Here is a 21,988-nt window from a genome sequence, read left to right as displayed (position 1 = left end):
AGGAAAAGGTTTTTAAATATTTGGGATATTGTAGCTTACGGCTACATTTGGAAAAGTACAAGCTAATAGGTATGAGTCAGCTTGGATTTGTGAAAGGCAGTTCATGTCCCAAATTGCTGTCTAAAATAACTATCCTCCTGAGGTTTCTGTTCCTAGATTCCACTATATACCCCTGATACTTGTAAGAAGCTTGTTCAGATCCCTTACACACATGGTTCCAGGTTTATTTGGGGAGAGGAAAAAGAGCAGAATTAGTCATACGTTACATCGGGACTGCATCCAGCCTGGAACGCTGGGTCTGCCCGATGGGCTGCAATCGCTGTGCATGCACCACAGTTAGGCACGAGCAGTTGGCTTTTCCTCCTGGGCCACCGAAATAGGGTAAAGAGCAAACACTTGAGCTAAAAACACCCTTGTTGTTTGGGACTGCTTAGAAAAGTTATGCCTCAATTTCCGTGTCCCATATAACTCTCCCCTTCACAGCACTGATTAACTGGGGACAGAATAAAATGACATTTTCCCAAATTTGGGGCCTTGTATACAAGAGAAAGTTGTGTCAGTTTAACTAAAATGTGTGTGTTTTTTTTTTTTTTTTTTTTTAAATGCTTTAGGTAAACTGGTGCTAGCCCCTGCATGGGCACTCTTAATTCAGTTTAACAGTGGCTGATTTTCGTTTGGCTTATGTCTAGTCAATATTTCCTTTCAGAGTTTTACAGTTAGCAAAAGTGTGCTTGGAAATGCTTGCCCCAGCCACTTAGAGCTTCCTGGTGGGAGAAGGCAGCACCATTGTCCACCGTGGAGTTTCCAGGGACAATTGGGGACACTTGAACCCCATAATCTCTACTATTGCTCTCCCTAGTAAGACACCTGTGTGTTTACAAAGTGTTAATATCCATTTGGGAAGGCGGCTGTCACTTTAAACTACCCAGGCCATCCTGTCAGACTGGTGAAAGGGCCATGGTCAGAGCTTCAGCCCTAGGACTGATCTTCCTGTATGCATCACTTGGCAGAGTCTGTGCAGTTCCCACACCCTGAGTGTCAGGTTTCAGCTATTGGGGTGGAGAGTTGGGGTTTAAAACAAGCAGGGAAGTTCTTGTATTCCCTGTAGCTTGGCTGTGTTTAACATGCAGCATCCTGTCTGTGCTCACTCTGGAGTGAAGTCTGCGTTCATCTCTGCAGAAATAACAGGCAGGGCGAGTAGCTTCATTAAGTTCTGAAACCTTTCTCTCATGGCCGACTGGAAACTTGGAGTTCCATCTGCAGCTGCTGTGGGAAGACAGCGGGAGGGCTGGCTGGGAGAGGAGGCCTCACCATCCTGCACTGAGCTGCTTCTCTTGTTGCTATCCATATCACCAGGGCTTCAGACCCTTTATCTCCATCTCTGTTGCTGCTGACTGTAACCTTTGGTCTCCCAGCTCTCATGATCAGCTAACTGTTCCCAGGCCCCTGCTGCCTGTAGCCTGTATCTGGGGATGCGTGAACATCTTTGGATATCACCTTAACCTAGTGAGCCGATCAGTGACCCGTCGCTCCCTATCTGCCTCCCAGAAGAGGTTAGAAGATAATTCCCCTGCCAGGATGTGTGACACTGAAGCCAGTTCAGTATTCCCTTGAATCCACGTTTAAAGTGACAGGCTATTTTAAGATTATTTCACAGCTATGAGTTCTTAACAGATTTAAACTGAGCTCTCACACTGACTCAGAGTAGAGACCTGGTTCTGTCCCAGGGACTCCTCTCCCCGTTACAGCAGTGGCCCTCACCTGACTGCTTCCAGCAACAGTATCTGGACTTCAGTATTTCTGGTCGGGGCTTTTGCTGTGAGTGCGTCCCAGAGCCTTGTTTGGGTGGAAGGAAAGGAACCAAACCTAGACCCTGCTGTTTTCACTGCCCTTTCATGCAGGAATTCCCTATCATGGGAACTGCCTGTAAAGGGTTCCCAGGGCAATGCAGCTCGTGAGCCGACTGGAACAGCATGTCCCTGTCCCCAAGGGTTAGCACTAGGAGACAGCAAGTGCCTGGGGTAGAATCCAAACCACGAACGCTGCGGGTGGAACTGCATTCCTGCCGCGCTCACATGAGAAACTGGCATCCGAGTTCCTGCAGCAGCCAGGAGGGCTTGGCCTCCCCAATAGGCTGGTCCATGTAATTAAGCCCCCTGAAGCAGGCATGGACATGGATGCTGACCTGCCTGCGATTTAGCTGTTAACACACTGCAGGGCTGCTAGCGGGGCTTGAGCACTCCTGGGAAGAATGGGGGGGGCGGGGGGGGCTTCCCCTGCTTACTCTGTGTCAGACGACTCCTGGGAGAGGGATGAGTTCCATGTTTAGTTACAGCCCACGGGCTGGGATGCGAACCTGGAGTCACGTACACCCCACCGTCTCCAGCACAACTCCCATAGTGACAGGAAGAGGTTTGCACAGAGATCGAGAGGCGAATATGGCCTTTATGTAGGAAGTAAATCTCTTCATTGGCATGTCTCTGCTCAGCACCTCATTGTCATATTCTGCATCGGTCAGTGAGAAATGCCTGGCTTAGGGTGACCCGCTATTTCTGTCCTCTATTTCTCTTTGGCCCTCCTCCCCCTCCTGCCTTTCTCAGTTACACTCCTTCTGCCCTGGCTTTGTGTCTCAGCATTTCCTTTCATGCAGCAGCTCCCAATTTCCACCCCTCCCTTCTCCCCTGGGTTTCACTCCCAACCCCTTCTCCAGTCCCTTCTCCGCTAACTTGATCAGCAAAGAACTAATTAATGCGGACATTTAATAGGTCCTCTCCAGGCATGAGAGTTACCACCCTTGTGAGACGCTAGAGAGTTGTACCGCTGAGTCACTGATTCAGACAGACAGTACGGCTTTGGGTACGCTGGGTTCCCATTTGAATGAGTGTATACATGCTTTCTGCATAACCAGGAAGGTTATGCCTTGTTAAGTGAAAGCTGAGATTCTGCAGAATCTGCATGTCGTGTGAGCCACACCAGTATTTCAGTGCGTCAGGTGACCATGGATTAGATACCCGATGTAGAGTGAAGCCAACGCTACTTGGTTAATAGTAACGATCTTATAGCACGTTGTAAAGCATTTGGGGATCCCCTAGGGATGCAAAGTGGCGTATAAACCACAATAAGAATCCAATCAGCGCCCAGTAGTAACGCAGCAATATTGCCAGTCCCACATAGTCACGGACCATTAGTCAGGCCTTAGAAATTATGAGATTGACTTAAAAGTCACAAGACCTTTAACAATGATACATTTTGGGCTGCTTTCTTTGGCCTCTGGTTTTGAGCCTTTGAGTCACTCTGGAGTCATATTTTCAAGCTTTTCTCTGCAAAGAGGAGGGCAAGGAACTTACTTGCATTTTTAAATGAAAACTGAGATTGTCGTGTCATCATCTGTAATCACTCCTGGAGCTGGGGCTTAATTAAAATAACAAATATTACAAGGATTGTGACAAAATGCCAGAGTTGGCAGCACTGCAGTTTAGGTTGGAACAAATCAGTTTGAACCGATTGGTGGAATTGAAGTTGGCAGAAGGCCCCATCATTTGCAGTGGAATTTGAGAAGTACCGGGGGCACACCCCAGAAGTGTTCAGATGTATAGTTTTACATCACTCTAGCACTACATGAATGCATCAGTTCACAGGAGAGGAGAACAACAACTCTTGACTCTCCACCACCATGTCCTTTCACGCCCGCGTGATCCTTGGCATTACCTCCCCAGGTACTGACCCAGCCTGATTCCTTTCAGCGGAGGGAATGGCTGCGTCGCAGCTTGCAGCCAGTGGCTGCTGTTGACAGGTTACCAGATGTGACTCCTAGCCCAAGAGGGGAATGAGTGCTCCCCGTGTGCAGATATTGTTGGGGTCTGCCAGTTGGAACGTAGTCCCCAAAGAAGGGGATCAGTACTCATGAGTTCCAGCTCCTAGTCTTGTGCCCCATCCACTAGGCCATGCTTCTTCCCCTGCTCCTCCCCCACCCCCAGCTACGGGAAGCATGTTTTGGCAGAGGGCCCGTGATCCCAACTCTAGCTACATACTTCAGACAGGGTGGTGAAAAGAACAGCCATTGTTGATAGAATCATAGAGAGAGAGGGCTGCAGGAGATCTTGAGAGGTCATCTCGTCCAGCCTCCTGCGATGAAACAGGACCAAGTAAACTTAGACCATCCCCGACAGGTTTTTTCGACCTGTTCTTAAAAGCCTCCAATGACGAGGACTCCACAACCTCTCTTGGAAGCCTATTCCAGTGCTTAATTGCCCTTAGAGTTAGATGGTCTTTCCTAGTATCTAACCCTGGCTGCAAATGAAACCCATTACTTCTTGTCCTACCTTCAGGGAACATGGAGAACAATTGATCACCATCCTCTTTGTAACAGTTCTTAACATGCTGTTATTAGGTCCCCTCTCAGTCCTCTTTTCTCAAGACTAAACATGTCCAGTGTCTTTAACTTTTCCTCATAGGTTTGGTTACCTAAACCTTTTATCATTTTTGTTGCTCTCATCTGGACTCTCTCCACTTTGTCTACCTCTTACCTAAAGCATGGTGCCCAGAATTGGACGCAGTACTCCAGCTGAGGCCTCACAGTGCCGCATAGAGCAGGAGAGTGACTTCTCGTGTCTCACTCCTGTTTCATAGATACTAAGGTCAGAAGGGACCATTATGATCATCTAGTCCGACCTCCTGTACAACGTAGGCCACAGAATCTCACCCACCCACTCCTGCAAAAAACCTCTCACCTATGTCTGAGCTATTGAAGTCCTCAAATTGTGGTTTAAAGACTTCAAGGAGCAGAGAATCCTCCAGCAAGTGACCCGTGCCCCATGCTACAGAGGAAGGCGAAAAACCTCCAGGGCCTCTTCCAATCTGCCCTGGAGGAAAATTCCTTCCCAACCCCAAATATGGCGATCAGCTAAACCCTGAGCATATGGGCAAGATTCACCAGCCAGATACCCAGGAAAGAATTTTCTGTAGTAACTCAGATCCCACCCCATCTAACATCCCATCACAAGCCATTGGGCCTATTTACCACGAATATTTAAAGATCAATTAATTGCCAAAATCATGTTATCCCTCCATATCTTCTCCTCCATAAACTTATCAAGTTTAATCTTAAAGCCAGACAAGTCATTTGCCCCCACTGCTTCCCTTGGAAGGCTATTCCAAAACTTCACTCCTCTGATGATGAGAAACGTTCGTCTAATTTCAAGTCTAAACTTCCCACTGACCAGTTTATATCCATTTGTTCTTGTGTCCACATTGGTACTAAGCTTAAATAATTCCACTCCGTCTCCGGTATTTATCCCTCTGATATATTTATAGAGAGCAATCATATCTCCCCTCAACCTTCTTTTGGTTAGGCTAAACAAGCCAAGCTCCTTGAGTCTCCTTTCATAAGACAAGTTTTCCATTCCTCAGATCATCCTAGTAGCCCTTCTCTGTACCTGTTCCAGTTTGAATTCATCCTTCTTAAACATGGGAGACCAGAACTGCACGCAGTATTCCAGGTGAGGTCTCACCAGTGCCTTGTATAATGGTACTAAAACCTCCTTATCTCTACTGGAAATACCTCGCCTCATGCATCCCAAGACCACATTAGCTTTTTTCACAGCCATATCACATTGGCAGCTCATAGTCATCCTATGATCAACCAATACTCCAAGGTCCTTCTCCACCTCCGTTACTTCTAATTGATGCGTCCCCAGCTTATAACTAAAATTCTTGTTATTAATCCCTAAATGCCCATACATTTCTCGCTATTAAATTTCATCCTATTACTATTACTCCAGTTTACAAGGTCATCCAGATCCTCCTGTATGATATCCCAGTCCTTCTCTAAATTGGCATTACCTCCCAGCTTTGTATCATCCGCAAACTTTATTAGCACACTCCCACTTTTTGTGCCGAGGTCAGTAATAAAAAGATTAAATAAGATTGGTCCCAAAACTGATCCCTGAGGAACTCCACTAGTAACCTCCCTCCAGCCTGACAGTTCACCTTTCAGTAGGACCCGCTGTAGTCTCCCTGTTAACCAATTCCTTATTCACCTTTCACTGTTTGTATTGATCCCCATCTTTTCCAATTTAACTAATAACTCCCCATGTGGCACGGTATCAAACACCTTACTGAAATCTAGGTAAATTAGATCCACCGCGTTTCCTTTGTCTAAAAAATCTGTTACTTTCTCAAAGAAGGAGATCAGGTTGGTTTGGCACGATCTACCTTTTGTAAAACCGTGTTGTATTTAGTCCCATTTACCATTGACTTCAATGTCCTTAACTACTATCTCCTTCAAATTTTTTTCCAAGACCTTGCATACTACAGATGTCAAACTAACAGGCCTGTAGTTACCCGGATCACGTTTTTTCCCTTTTTTAAAAATAGGAACTATGTTAGCACTTCTCCAATCATATGGTACAACCCCTGAGTTTACAGATGCATTAAAAATTCTTGCTAGTGGGCTTGCAATTTCATGTGCCAATTCCTTTAATATTCTTGGATGAAGATTATCTGGGCCCCCCGATTTAGTCCCATTAAGCTGTTTTGAGTTTTGCTTCTGCCTCAGATATGGTAATATCTACCTCCATAGCCTCATTCCCATTTGTCACGCTACAATTATCCCTAAGATCCTCTTTAGCCTTATTAAAGACTGAGGCAAAGTATTTGTTTAGATATTGGGCCATGCCTAGATTATCCTTGACCTCCACTCCATCCTCAGTGTTTAGCGGTCCCACTTCTTCTTTCTTTGTTTTCTTCTTATTTATATGACTATAGAACCTGTTACTATTGGTTTTAATTCCCTTTGCAAGGTCCAACTCTACTTGACTTTTAGCCTTTCTCACTTTATCCCTACATGTTCTGACCTCAATAAGGTAGCTTTCCTTGCTGATCCTTCCCATCTTCCACTCCCTGTATGCTTTCTGCTTTTCCTTAATCACCTCTCTGAGATGCTTGCTCATCCAGCTTGGTCTACAACTCCTGCCTATGAATTTTTCTTCCTTTCTTGGGATGCAGGCTTCTGATAGCTTCTTCAGCTTTCACTTAAAGGAATCCCAGGCCTCCTCTGCATTTAGATCCATAAGTTAATACTCCTCAGAACAGAGGTGGGCAAACTACGGCCCGTGGGACCCTCCTGGCCGGGGAGGTTCACCCCTGGCCCCTCCCCCACTGTCCCCCCTTCCCCGCAGCCTCACCTCGCCACCGGCACAATGCTCGGGGTGGGGGGCTGGGAACTCCTGGGGCAGTGCAGCTGCAGAGGCCAGCCTGACCCGGTCTCTGTGCTGCGGCATGGCCAAGGGGGCAGGGAGCAGGGGGCCTGGATAGAGGGCAGGGGAGTTCGGGGTGGTGGTCAGGGGGCGGGGGTGTGGATAGGGGTCTGGCGGTCAGAGGGCGGGGAACAGGGGGGTTGAATGGGGGCAGGGGTTCCGTGGGGCAGTCAGGAAGGAGGGGGGCATTGGATGGGGCGGCGGGGGGGCAGTCAGGGGTAGAGGTTCCAGGGGCAGTCAGTGGACAGGGAGAAGGGGTGATTGGATGGGGCAGGGGTCCCGTGGGGGCAGTCAGGAATGAGAGGAGGGGTTGGATGGGGTAGTGGGGGGCAGTTGGGGCGGGGGTCCGGAGGCAGTCAGGGGACAGGGAGCAGGGAGGTGTGGATGGGGCAGGGGTCCCGAGGGGGGCTGTCAGGGAACAGGGGGGGTTGGATGGGGCAGGAGTCGGGGGGGCAGATAGGAGGTGGGGGCCGGGCCACTACCCCTTCCCCTAACTGGCCCTCCATACAATTTCCAAAACCCTATGCAGCCCTCAGGCCAAAAAGTTTGCCCGCCCCTGCCTCAGAATGATGTTAGCCTTTTTTGTAACTGCATCATATTGTTGACTCGTTCAATTTGTGATCCACTCTGACTAAGGCTACAATTATGTCATGGCGGCCACGGAATCCGTGACTTCCATTGACCTCCATGTCATTTTCTGCCCTGGGGCTGGAGCTCCCAGCCAGTCTCACCCACTCAGCTCCCAGCCTGGTGTGGGGACTCCGCAGCTGCCCAGCCCTGGTGGGCAGCTGGGGGGATCCGGGAGCCCCAGCAGCAGTGAGTGCTGAACCCACCTACCCCTTTTGCCAGGGATATTTTTAGTGAAAATCAGAGACAGGTCACGGGCTTCTCTGAATGTTTGTTTATTGCCTGTTACCTGTTGTCATAGCTATAAAGGGAAGGGTAACCACCTTTCTTTATTCAGTGCTATAAAATCCCTCCTGGCCAGAGGCAAAACCCTTTCACCTGTAAAGGGTTAAGAAGCTAAGGTAACCTCGCTGGCACCTGACCCAAAATGACCAATGAGGGGACAAGATACTTTCAAATCTGGAGGGGGGAGGAACAAAGGGTTCTGTCTGTCTGTGTGATGCTTTTGCCGGGAACAGATCAGAAATGCAAGCCTTCCAACTCCTGTTAAGTTAGTAATTAATCTAGCTAGAAAATGCATTAGATTTTCTTTTGTTTAATGGCTGGTAAAATAAGCTGTGCAGGAGGGAATGGATATTCCTGTTTTTGTGTCTTTTTGTAACTTAAGGTTTTGCCGAGAGGGATTCTCTATGTTTTGAATCTAATTACCCTGTAAGGTATTTACCATCCTGATTTTACAGAGGTGATTCTTTTACCTTTCCTTTAATTAAAATTCCTCGTTTAAGAACCTGATTGATTTTTCATTGTTCTTAAGATCCAAGGGTTTGGGTCTGTGTTCACCTGTACCAACTGGTGAGGATTATCATCAAGCCTTCCCCAGGGATTGGGGGGATATTTTAGGGGAAGATGTCTTCAAGTGGTCTCTTTCCCTGTTCTTTGTTTAAAACGCTTGGTGGTGGCAGCATACTGTTCAAGGACAAGGCAAAGTTTGTACCTTGGGGAAGTTTTTAACCTCAGCTGGTAAGAATCAGCTTAGGGGGTCTTTCATGCAGGTCCCCACATCTGTACCCTAGAGTTCAGAGTGGGGAGGGAACCTTGACACCTGTCCATGACTTACTAAAAATATCCATGATAAAAACTTAGTCTTAACTATGACCCTTAGATCCTTTTAAGCAGTACTACCACCCAGTTAGTTATTCCCTATTTTATTTTTCCTTCCTAAGTGTAGTACTTTGCACTTGTCTTTATTGACTTTCATCTTGGTTGGAACTGAGATGCAGCCATAGATTTGCCAGCCTTATGTAGGGTCATAATATAGATTAGTAGGTGTGAGGGACCAGTGTGATCAACTAGTCTGACCTCCTGTATAGCACCGGCCAGAGAATGTCACCCAGTGTTCCTGCAACCAGTCCATAATGTGCAGCTGATCTAGGGTAGGTTATGTTCAGAGAGACATCCAGTCGTGATTGAAATATCGATGGAACCACTGAGGTAGCTTGTGTCTTTGCTCTTTTTGCCACACTGCCAATAGGAAGGAAGAAGGTGAGCATGACCGGGTCCCAAATAAGCATTTAGAGCAAATGTGCCAAGGCTAGCTCCATACTTAGTGTCGCTCTGGCTAGGTTCTGGCGGTGTCTGCTGCCCACCACAGAGAGCACCGCTGGAGGGCTCTTGGAGCATTTAAAGAGATACCTACCTCATTCCTGTATACTACTGGCTAGAAAAGACGCATTAAAACTGTCTGCTTTTTTAACGGGACCAGTGAACTGGGTTGGCAAGTCCTTCTCATAGTGATGACACTAACAAAGAATCAAACAGACGTGATTTGGCTTGTGACTTGGCATAGCAAGCTACCAAGGCCAGTAGGCCCTGCCTTCCAAAGGCCCAGCACGAGGGCATGTAGCTGGATCTGTGGCATGTGGGGCTGGGCTTGCAGAGGGTCCGCTCCCTGATGTCACTGCAGAGTGAACCTTCCAGACCACGAGAAGGAGCTGTGATGTGGGATTTCCTGTCCGAAAAGAGCCGGGATTCCAGGTTACACCCAATCCCTGCAGCTCCCCTGTTACCCATGGATTGATTTCGGTGTGTCAGCTGAAATGGATGTTTGCCAACGGTTACTGGTTGAAATCAAATGCTGCCAAGCCTACCTGTGTGTGCCGGAGCCAGAGCCCAGTGTGCTCTGCCTCCTGCTTCCCCTCGGTCGCCTGACGGTATCCCAGAAGGAAGTGACTTGTATGTCACAATGTGGAGAGCTGGGTTTGAACACTCCCCTTTCTATGGAGGGTGCTTTGCCCACCCCAGCAAGGGTCTCTGTGACACGCCCTGACCCCAGAGCAAGAGTTCCTGTCACACACACACCGATACAGAATTCAGAACACAGGAGTGAGATGAGAAGCTGGGCCGAGGGTGAAGATGGTTCCAGCTGCGTGAGGTGGGCTGTGGGAGTCGGAGGCAGAGGCAGCGTCTGGGCAAGCGGCTCTAATCCTAGGCTGAACTGGCCGGGAGCTGCCCTTTTCCCTGGCACTGTTCAGTAACGGAGCCTCCTTACGGTGGCTTTTCTGACTCTCAGACTTTCCTCCACAGGGCTGAGATCGCCAGTCCCTGCTTGGCACTCTCCCCATTGCCCTGCTGGAAGGGGGCATCCTCTCTTGGGGGGGGGGGGGGGGGGGGGGGGGGGAGGTTCTTACCGCTGTCCACTGCAGAGCCTACCTGGCTTGAGGCCAGGGCCACGTGCCCGATCCCCTGGAGTGGTTGCATTGTGACTCAGGAATGGCTGACCCTGTCGGGGTTGTGCTCCCCTGCTTGGAGCCCTTTATTTTGGGTTGTGAATACTGCACAGCCTGGAGGCTGTGGTTTTCATGACTGGCAGGAAGCGGCCAGGCAGCGATGAGTCAGCGTGCCGGCTTTGTCAGGATCATGGTGGTGGGTGAGTCACCAGTGCCTGTGTGTACTGAGGGTGTGTCCACATGTCCCTTTGCCATGAGTCCAGGCTGCAGCTGGCTGCATCTCTAGGGTGTGCGTTGGAGGGATGGGTCGGGGAGAACTGCTAGCACCTAGTCGCTATTTTAGGTGCTGGCATGGTGTCCTCTTCTCTCATCTCACCCCCACTGATGAATTGTCCCTCCCCCACTGCTCCCCTCTATAGGTTGTCTTTATTCCCCGCCCCCTTTCCTTGGGGACTCCTTTTGGGCCTCTTTCCTCACCTGCTCAGTCAGTGGGCTCTGTAGCTCCTTGCTCAAGTGCTGTAGAGATGAGGGTACCAGTGCATTTCACCCAGCTGCCAGCACAGGATTGTGATCTAGCAACGGAAGCAGTGACTCGGAAATAGATCGGGGGGAAGGGTAGATAATCAGCTGAACATGAGCTCCCCATGGGATGCTGTGAGCAAAAGAGATAATGCGATCCTGGGATGCATCAACAGGGGAATGGTGAGTAGGAGCAGAGAGGTGATTTTACCTCTGTATTCGGTGCTGCTACCACTGCTGGAATCCCGTGCCCAGTTCTGGGGTCCACAATTCAAGACAAATGCTGATAAATTGAAGGGGGTTCAGAGAAAAGCCACAAAGAATGATAAAAGGATTAGAAAACCTGCCTTATAATGATAGACTCAAGGAGCTCAATCGATGTAGTTTAACAAAGCGAAGGTTAAGGGGTAACTTGATCCCAGTCTGAGTTCCTACGTGGAGAACAAATAGTTAATAATGGGCTCTTCAGTCTAGCAGAGAAAGGTCTAACACGATCCAATGGCTGGGTGTTGAATCTAGACAAATTCAGACGGGAAATAGGGCGTAAGTTTTTAACTGCGAGGGCAATTAACTATTGGAACAATTTACCAAGGGCTGTGGTGGATTCTCCATCACTGACCATTTTTAAATCAGGACTGGCTGTTTTTCTAAAGCATCTGCTCTAGGAATGATTTCGGGGCAGGTCTCTGGCTTGTGCTGTACAGGAGGTCAGACTAGATGGTCGCAGAGGTCCCTTCTGGCCTTGGAATCTCTGAATCTGGTGAGGGGAAGAGAGGACAGGAATGTGGAGAAGTGGCCTGTGGAACCCCAGCCCCCGAGCCTGGGGGATGGGACGGGACTGAATGCTATTGCTGAGGGGACGCAGAACGGGAGTTTCTGGACTCGTGGGTGACTCGCACTCTGGCCCCCTAGAGCTGAACTAAAGTGCCTCAGTTAAATCTTCAGCGAGCCATTCCCAAGGCACCTCACGGCCGTGCAAACCCCACAAAAGGGGATGGCAGCAGCTGGGTGTGAGGGAATGGCTAGGAAGTTGCATGGTTGAGAGGCGGGGGGAGGTGGTCTGGGAGTCAGGACTCCTGGGTTCTACTCCTATAGCCCTGCTGCTGACTAGCTATTTGTCCTGTACAAGTGTACAGTGGCAGAATAGTTATTGGGGTGCCTAACACTGACCCTGCTCCCCACAACCTCACTATGCATTCCTCCCTCCCATTAGCAAGCACCATCACTGATCTATGGGGGGGCCCTTGTGTTTGCAGCTGGCAGACTGTACGCTGCAGGTCTCACCATCTGGACAGTACCTGGATCTTGATCTGTCCCTGCTGGAGCAGAAGGATGAGCTGGAAGGCTTCTACGAGGAGATCAGGTGAGTTGCTGGAGTCGCAGATATACCTGTCAGAACCGAGTCAGTGGGACATGAATCGCTGTTTCCACTCAGGAGGCTGCCCAGCCAGACGACATGACCCTGCTTCCCCCACCTTTGCCTTCTCCAGATGTCCCCATGTGCTCTGCTCCTGTAAAACACACGGAGTGAGACTCTGGTGCAGGTCCCTCTTCTGCCTGCTCACCAGGCTGGAGCAGACAGGTGAGGGGCCTGCGGGAGAGCAAGAATGCCTGGAATTGGGGCTGGGGCTTGTAGAGTCACTTGGAGGATTGACTCCTTTGCCAGCTACTTCCTGGATGTTAAACAGAGCCCGTGGGCCGAGAGCCCTGTGACAGACCAGTTTTGGTCAAACTCTAGGGCAGTCTTTAGGGAGTGAGGGACCTTGGACTTGAGGTGCCGCAGCAGAGCTGTGGGGAGAGATCAGGCCTGGAAAGCAGGAGCAGCCGCAGATCAGGACGAAAGTACACTCACAGAGGTGTGTGGAGGCCACAGGACAGTGCACTAAAGAACTGCCCCTCTCCCACCCCTCCTCCCCCTGTAACTGCATCAATTTGGTTTCCTGAGGGTGGCTGTGATGATCGTTAGTGGAGTGAAGGTGCTAGGGCTGGAGCTCTGGTGCTGAGTGTGGATGCAGGCTGATGCCCATTGGTTGGCGTCGGTCTGGGCCTTGCTGACTTGCAGGGGCTGCAAGCAGGCCCTGGCTGCCCGCAAATGAGGCTATTGGTGACATTCGCGGTGACTTACCTGCATTCCTCTCATTCCAGCAAAGGGAGGCGGCCAACTCTGATCCTGCGCACGCAGCTCTCCGTCCGAGTCCATGCCATCCTCGGTGAGTCCCTGATAGCCAAGGGCTCTGGGCCCAGCCCCTTCTGTATTCCCCAGGGCCTTTGCCCTTAACTGGCCCAAGGCCACTCGAGCCAGGAGCACTGTGACATGGGGCTGTGTGGGGCTTGGCTAATCTGGCCCGTGGGTCAATTGCTGAGTGCTCCTGGGGGCTGGCTCCTGACTCCCTTTCCCATGAACCTCTGAGCTCCAATGTTCTCTCTGACTTCATCTCTGTCTGCCATGTCTGGGTTTTCCCGCCCCTGTCACTGCCACGGCTAGAGATGAGGAACTGGGCGAGGGGGGGCAGACTCTGAGGTGGCATGAAGCATTCTCTCTCAGATGCTTGGCTGGCTGGTTCCTGCTCGCATGCTCAGCGTCTAGCTGGTTGCTACCACATCGGGGGTCAGGAAGGAATTTCCCCGGGTCAGATTGGGAGTGACCTGGGGAGGTTTCGCCTTCCCCTGTGGCGTGGGGTGTGGGTCACTTGCCAGGATCATCTGGGACATCTCACTTCATCCTTTCCCTGCCATGGCAGGGGCCTCAGGCACCTAGGTCCTTCCTGTTCTCTCCTTGTGGCACGTAATAACCTGGTCTCCTGTGGGCTGTGATACTTGGGTTGCTGGGTTCAGTGCGTGGGTGCTGGTGGCCTGTGCTGTATAGGAGATCAGACTGGAAGACCTGGCCTTAAATTCTGACTCGGGTCAATGTTCCTCACGTGGCTCTTGGGGCTGAAGGGGTTAATTGTTTTCAGCACGAAGAGCCCAAGCACAGTGTTTTTGCCTGTGATACTGAAAACATGCCGCTACAAATATTTCGGGTCGCTTAGGCAAGCTCTAAATATAGACTTGGAAAGTACAAACAACTGTCTCCTGTGGCCAAGTACCCCGACAGAGGGTCAGGCATCCAGTGCTGGGAACCAGCATGGCTCCTCAGAACTGGGAGTCTCCCCGTTCCTGAGCTTGGTGGGGGGATAACAAATATCGCACAGGGGGTGCTGTGTTAGCGAGACCTCGAGCGGCCGCCCCTTTGCTGCAGCCTGGGGCTCTCCTGCTAGCAGCCCAAGGGGACATGGGGTGTGCTGCTCACTCTGCATGGGTCCAGCTGCTAAAATGCATTCAGTCCTTTCCTTGCATCGCTCTTCCACGTGGCCAACTGCTGCATCTGCCCCGGGATGCAATGTGGGAGGGGAGGTAGGCCTGCACTGGGAAGACTTGAGCCCCGGCTCTAACCTGCTGTTCTCTGCAATAGGAGCCCAGGTGATAACCGCTGAGTAGGTTACCAAGGAGCTCTGTCAGCCTAGACCAGCCTTTCCCAAACGGCGGGTCCCAATCCATCGGTGGATCCCGGAAGGGTTGAGTGGGGTTGCACGTACCCTGAAGGCGCTTTTGCTTCCCCTGAGGAGTCTTTACCTGGACAGCGGGCCCAGGCCTGGGAAGGTGGAGCATCCCCCTCTGTCTTTGTGCCTGTAGAGTCTACCCTCTCCCGTCTGAGGTCAGGGCTCTGCTGTCTGTTGGGGCTTCCCAGGCTCTGGCCAGGTTAGGGTCTGCTCTGCTTTGTGTCTCTGGTGCTCTGACATTCCAGCAGCTGGAGGGGGCAAAGGTCACCTGAACTGCAAGTTAACCAAAAGTCCTAATCAGCGTTCCTGAAATCTTCTCGGAAGGCTGCAGCTTGCCTCATTAGAGCTTCTGCCCAAGCCGCCTCGGGATGCTGTAGAGATCAGCTGCATTATGCTTTAATAAGTACTTGTTAGACAGCAGGAATCAAGAGGAAACCAGCTGTATAGCTATAAAACCCCCAGCTGCATACACTATGCTGCAGGACATCAGTCCGACACCATGTCATGGGTGCACTGAAACAGCAGCATTCGCAAGTCAGCTCTGACAGCGATCAAGTGCAGGATTCCAATCTGCGCTGGGCAGAGGCATTCATCTTGGCCAAACCAAACACGTGAGCTGCACTGCTCTGGTGCAGCCATCCCTGTGGTCAGCGAGAGAGGAGTGTTAGCTAGAACCCTTGCTCCCTCCAGCTACAGTTTGCAGAGGAACCTTCAGGGTCAGGGCATCAGAATCTTCCTTTCTTTAGCTGGAAACTGGACTTGTGACCTAGATGTGTCAGGCATGCAATGTGCAAATCAGGCTGCTTACAGAGCAAAAACGAGGCTTGCTGCTGTCTTTGCACACAGACTTGCTGCGGGCTGGCTGCTGGAGCCTGCTGCAGGCAGACGGTGCGTGGCTGCTGTAGGGTTCCTAAACTACTTTCGGACACTGATTCATTTGCCCTCTCTTGCCCTCTTCCTGACTCGCCTTTGAAGTCTGCAGCACATCCGCTGTAATCCGATTGTTGATGAAACCTTATTTACCTGGATACATTGTGGTGTGTTTGTTGCTCTTTGGGGGAGACCTGTGACATGCAAACTATCTCCCAGACCTACCAGATGGGCTCTGGCGGAGACACCATTGAATTGGCCTTCTCTGGCTGCTGCTAGCAAGGGTTATTTGCGTGGTGTCTGCAGCAGGCTTGGTGCTGCCGGCACAGGAAGTCGCGTTCATTTTTTCTGTCCCTGACACATGCGGAAGGATGTGTCTGAACACCAAGTGTCTCCTTCACGTTCCTGCAGAAAGATGAGATTTGCCCACAGCTCTAACCCAGCAGGCCTGGCGAGAGAACATGCTAACTCTTGGATTAGTGGGGGTCCCCCTAAATTTGGTAAACTTTTATTTTGCCAGCTTGGGCAGTGGCATGACCTGACTGTCTTCTCGGTGTCTCCAGACCTTCGTCCCTGGCATCTCCCTTGCTTCCAAGTTTTCCATTAGATCAGCAGGCATGGCATGGCCCCCACCTCCTAAGACTGCTGGGGAATGCAGCATTTCCATTAGCTCCTGGTTGCTGGGCAGTCAGCTGTGAGGCAGGCCCTCTCCCCATAAGCTTTCTGCAGCCTCTTTTTATTCCCTGAGGTTGTGCTTGTCGAGTCACCATGTTTGCTGCACGGCTGGAGCCCCTCCATAGAAGGGTGCCGTTGCCTTTAATGGTACTCGGCCCCTCTGAGCTAGCAGCAGACCCCTCGGCTCTCACTGGCATGTGGCTGTGGCCCCATTCATTTAAATAAGAGCTTTCCGGCAGGGGCTAGCTTCAGACCTAAAAATTAGTAAGGAAGCCCCCACAGAGAAAGGATGGAGTCCTGGCACAAAATAAAAATGGATTCTCCATTAAGGGGCTGTTAGGTGACTGGCAGCTGCTCAGAGCTGGGGGATTTGGAGTGGGCAGGTCTGAGGTCGCTGTTGGGTGCAGGCTTCGATGCTCGTTGGCGGGGATGGGGATGGGTGAAGTTTGGTGCTAGCCCTACGCTGTTTGCTTACAGTAGCAGGGACGTAGCTGCCCTGGTGGCCCGTGGTGAAATAAAGCTGTTCCCCCCAGAAAGACCAAGGTTACCGATCCGTGGGTAGCGCCGTCCCCTCCGACTGAACCCTGACCTACGCAGGACACGGCAGGCTGCCTGCCATATGCAAGCCCGCAGGGTGACCCTCCCTCCTATCCCCATACCCAGGGGTGCGGGAGGGGATGGGGGAGTGTGTGGACACGGGCCCTGCAGAACCTCTCGCTCAGTCCCCTCCGACTCCACCCATGTCAAGCCCGAGCAGGCCTAGCCGTCTGGTAGTTGCTGCTTCAAGATGATGCAGTGAGCCGTAGCTCACAAAAGCTTATGCTCAGATAAACTGGTTAGTCTCTAAGGTGCCACAAGTCCTCCTTTTCTTTTTGCGAATACAGACTAACACGGCTGCTACTCTGAAAGATGATGTATGTAAACCCCGCCCAGCTCTCTAGCCCCTCTTACGCCCTGCTGGGTATGTGACGGAAGCAGGCCTGGCTCTGGGGGGAGGGGAGGAGGAAAGGCTGGTTCTCAGTGTCAACAGATTTGGGCTGTTTTCTGTTCCCCTTTATTGCTCCCTCTGTGCTGTTTGAACTCCTCCTGTGGCCCAGGGCAGTGCTGCTCCCCTGTCCCTGGAGGCCCCTGCAAGTTGAGCCCTCTTGTGCACAGGGTGTGGTCAGGGCTGTCCTTAGGGTTTATAAAAAGGAGGACTTGTGGCACCTTAGAGAGGTGCATACTGATGAAGTGAGCTGTAGCTCAGGAAAGCTTATGCTCAAATAAATTGGTTAGTCTCTAAGGTGCCACAAGTCCTCCTTTTCTTTTTGCGGATACAGACTAACACGGCTGCTACTCTGAAACTTAGGGTTTATGGGGCCCTGTGCAGTATTATGAAACGGGTGCCCCTATGCCCGGTGGCAGCCCAGGCTTGCATGCGTATTTTAGATAAGGGTGGACTTTTGAAGGATTTATTTAAAAAACGATATGTCTGAAGATCCAAGCATTTAAGCCTAAAGATGAATACTCAGATTGTGCATCTACAAATCTGTGCAAGGATTTTTTAGAGATGTGATTTTTATCATCTTCACCAACACACTAATCAAATATTTTTAAAGCAAATATTTAACTAAAGTCCTGTAGGCTAACATGTTCTGAGTAAATATGACAGTAATGCACAACTGGTTTTGTCAGTAACTTCAGACAGTATATACCTGGGGGTTGGCAAATGCCTGTTAAATGGCTTCATTACCACTTGAATGGCTCTCAGTGGTTTCAATGTTGTGCTAATCGGTCTGGCAGTCTGGAACGCTTTTTCCCTTTTAAGTACTAGATCCCTTCCGGAGGAAGACTCGGGAGGCTGCAGCAGCCAGCTATGGTGCGAGCCTGCAGGAAGGGTCAGAACAGGGATAGGAAAAGGTGGACGGGTGGACACTAAGACCCAGGGGTGCCCCAAATGCTGCGTATGCCTAAGGATGGCCCTGGGTGTGGTGCAGGGGGGAGATAGATGCTTTCTGCCAATGCATGTTACCTTGGACATACCTGTCTGCCATCACCTGACCCAACCCCCAGTGTGTCCAGAACTAGCCGGGGTTCCTCCCACTCTGACTGACTCCAGGGAGGAGACATTTCACCTAGGTCCCTAGTTTGTCTCACAGCTGTGTAATGACAGTAGCGGGTCTCAGAGGGAGAAGGGGCCAGGGGTGGGAAAGTCGCCTCTTGGGGGTGAGAATCAGAGGACTCTTGCTCAGAAAGGGCTATCCGGGGCGCTCTCTTGCAGGGACTCTAGAAGAACGGGGTGAAGGGGAGTGCTCCTTCCTCTTGGAGTGTGGAAAGCACTGTCCAGGAATTGCTCCATAGGACATGCAGATCTGCATCTGTTGTTCCTGTGTTCTGATCTCCATAAGACATTGAGCCTTGTGCCACTGATCTGTCCCTCTGGGAGCTAAGAGGGATAATCAGATCTCATGCTGCAGGACATCAGCTGATTGTGCCAAGGGTCAGGAAGAAATCTGCCCCATGTACAGAACTATACAGCTTGCCAGGTGCGGCAGGAGAGGTTTTCACCTTTCTTGGACACATCAGTCGCCGATCGCTCTTGGAGGTGGGATAGCGGACCAAACGGAGCAGTGTCTGACATGACGTGGCGGATCCGGTGCTGCCTGGATTTACGTGTCTGCACTTTCCACCTGTGTCCCGCAACAATGACATGGACCCTCTATGTTGAGAGCAGACTAGTGCTTGATTTTCTGCAGTGCCTTCCATCTGCGGGAGTGGGCAAAGTGCTTTGCCCCGCAGAGACTGTGCCGGCAAAGCGCTTGTGCTGGGCAGGCTGGCCCCTGGCACAGCCCGAGACACTAAGCCCTGACGTGTGCGGTCAGTCGGGATTCTGCCATTGTGTCCCAGGAGTGTCACCTTTCACCTGGATGGAAAGAGCCTCCAAGTCTGTCCTAGGAATGGCCCTCAGACTGCCACAGGGGGAAGCCAGTGGGGGCGAGCTACCTTGGGCTCCTGGCCAGGGGAGAGAAAGAGGCCATGCTTCTCATCGGAGTTCCTGTTTCTTCTCTGCGTAGGAAGCCAGGGGAGATATTTATAGCCTTGTTATGCAAAAAGAAAAAAAGAAAGAAAACAGGAAATTGGCAAGTTCCAGATAACCCGCCATTGCCGGGCTGTAGCTGCTCCCTGGCTGCCAGGAACGTGTCTGCTTCCCCCAGACCCCAAGGCTGACAGCAGGCCCTGGGGGGCCACAGGCTCCTCTTAGTGCTCGGGGGAAGAGCCACAGCAGGGGCTGCCTGCAGCCAGGGGCTCCAGGAGCTTAGCTGGGCCTTCCCAAACAGAGCAAACTCGCCTGAGGGCTGAGACTGAGCAGGGACCTTTCAGCCCCAGGAGACTTTTCCACACTTACTCCAGCTGAAAGTGGCGGCTGAGACTGGAGAGAGGTAGCTCTTGTCTTAGCACCCCTGCAGTTCCCTGGTTGGGAGCCGAGGGGGAGGATGTGCACTGCTATGGGGCAGATGGGGCAATATGTCGCTCAAGTGCAGCTTGCGGCTGGGGGAAGGATCTTGGACTCTGCCTTAGAGCCCTGCGCAGGACTATTGTTTTTAATCCCAGTCCCGGGTTGTTTCTTGCATTTTTATGCCTCTCCCACCTGCAAAAATCTTAGATCCCTCAAGAGAGACAGATTCCCCCCATGCGACTAAAGAAAAGTCCATTAACATATTACAGGGGTGGCCAAACTGTGGCTCGCGAGCCGGATGCGGCCCTTTTACAGTTAAGGTGCAGAGCCCCCCATTCTCCACCTAGCGGACTGAGGGGGAGGCTCAGGGCTTCTGCTCTGAAGCTGGGTGGTGGGGCTAGGGGCTTCTGCCAAAGACGACTGGTGCCTGCTGAGAGCGGCGGGTACAATTTAAAGGTTTGCCCCCCCCCCAACAGCTTGATTCACCCCCCCCCCCCCAACAGCTTGATTCACCCCCCCCCCCCCCCCCCAGCACCCTCCCATTACCCGCAGCAGCCGTGCAAGGAGGAGGCCTGGCGACACCATGTGACTGAGTAGGACCAGCAAACCTTGGCAAAAATCTGGGGGGGGGGCACGTGACCCCACATGCCCCTCCGCCATGTGTCATCTTCGGCTTCTGCCCCGTGGCTTTAGGCCTGCAGGGAGCTGAAGCCCCGATACCTGGCTGGCACCTCCCATGGGGCTGAAGCCTCGAGACCCCGCCTCCCAGCGTGGCTGAAGTCCCGAGCCCTGGCAGGCACCTCCCATGGGGCTGAGGCCCCCAAGCCACGGCAGGCGTGGCCCAGCTCTTGAAGTTCTGAAGATTGCCGTATGCAGCTCGGGCGGCCAGTAACTTTGGCCACCCCTGACATATCGTCAATATAAACGGAATTCAGACACGATTTTTACCACGCAAAGAGTAAAACAAATCTTGCTTTACACCATGTTAAAAAAAATACTTCAACTCCTGTTATGTTAGACATCAAATCTCTTAAATTTCATCAAATCTCGCTTAAATTTAAGTATTAAAACCTTTATTTAAAAGAAAAGGAACGAAAAACGTGCTTTACGTCGCTGCAATTCTGTGTATGACAAACTGCTGCTGTGTATTTCCCACCGAATGTCAAAACAGATTGCACCACCGTTGTGCCTTCACGGTACAGGTGTTTTTAAAGGTTATACTCATTAAGTTTCAGAGTAGCAGCCGTGTTGGTCTGTATTCGCAAAAAGAGAAGGAGGACGTAGTCACTAAGGTGCCGCAAGTCCTCCTGTTCTTTTTGCGAATCATTAAGTTGTTTAAAAAATGTTGTAAACTGCGTAAGCATCGCTTTTAGAACTCTGAAACATACCTTTCCAGTTAGTTGTCTGTCAGGGTTATTACTGCTTTTTGGGAAACGTTTAATGGAAAAACTGCTCACAGCCTAGGGTTTTTGATAGTTTGAGCCTCTTTTTAAAATTTATTTCTAAGTGATTAAATTAAAATGCAGGTGTACTGGAGTGGAGTCTGTGGGGCTGGAGCCCAGGGAGTGGGTACAGGGAACGCAGGGCTCAGGGGAGGTGGTGGCTCTGGAGCTTATGGGGACAATTCAGTTCTTAGGTGGTTGTGATGTCGGGTGTTTTCTGGCTGCGGGCCCTTGCCGGGGGGAGAGCACAGCGTAGCTTCTCCTTGCACACCCTCTCAGCTATGGGGTGGAGGGCACTGTCTGCACAAGCCACTCTGTAAGCTGTCGGGGGGGGGGCACCGTCAGACTCCTCAGCAGGAGTGCGGTGTCTGCATCAGTCTCCTCAAAGCATCCACTGCAGCTGGCAGGCTCAGGAAGTGCTTGTTAGCCCTGGTTTTCCGATTGGGTCATTTCCTACGTACGGTGTCTAGCTCTGTCCTGCTGCCCTGGGCTGGCACTTAGCTCATCCCGTTCGTGTCTGGCTGCCCCCGGAAGCAGGGTGGGTGGTCTCGTGGTGGTGCTTGGCCTGAGTGTGTGTCGTTCTGCACGGGTTCTCGCATGGCAGGTGCTACCCTGACTCCAGAGGGCTGCAGCCTACACAGAGCAGAGCACCTCCCTTACCGGGGCGTGGGAAATGGACCGGCTCAGGGAGTGGGACACAGGCCTTGCGCCGTGGGACGGAGAATGGGATCCGGAGCCTTCCACTGGCGGGAACTGGTTCCAAGCCGGCCCCAGCTGGGTCACTTGAAGGTTCTTGAGCCCTGTGCTAACGGGAGGCCTGCGATGCCCTGGGGGCGCCCCTCCTGGTGCGAATGGCACTGCCTAGGGTTCAGACTCGGCACAAACCCGCTGGGCC

General features: G+C 51.5%; 1 protein-coding gene across 2 annotated transcripts in view; it reads left to right on the top strand.

Annotated features, from left to right (window-relative positions):
• The window catches only part of FHOD1 (formin homology 2 domain containing 1), a 62,461-nt gene that overhangs the window by 10,547 nt on the left and 29,926 nt on the right, over positions 1–21,988 (top strand). For both annotated transcript variants that reach the window (XM_037877676.2, XM_043526164.1), the window contains exons 2-3: positions 12,385–12,491; positions 13,274–13,338. In XM_037877676.2, coding sequence (XP_037733604.1) covers positions 12,385–12,491; positions 13,274–13,338 — 172 coding nt within the window. The remainder of the gene's footprint in view (positions 1–12,384; positions 12,492–13,273; positions 13,339–21,988) is intronic.

Source organism: Chelonia mydas, chromosome 12 (assembly GCF_015237465.2).
Source record: "Chelonia mydas isolate rCheMyd1 chromosome 12, rCheMyd1.pri.v2, whole genome shotgun sequence".
Lineage (NCBI taxonomy): Eukaryota > Metazoa > Chordata > Testudines > Cheloniidae > Chelonia > Chelonia mydas.
This window is presented reverse-complemented; position numbering and strand designations above follow the sequence as displayed.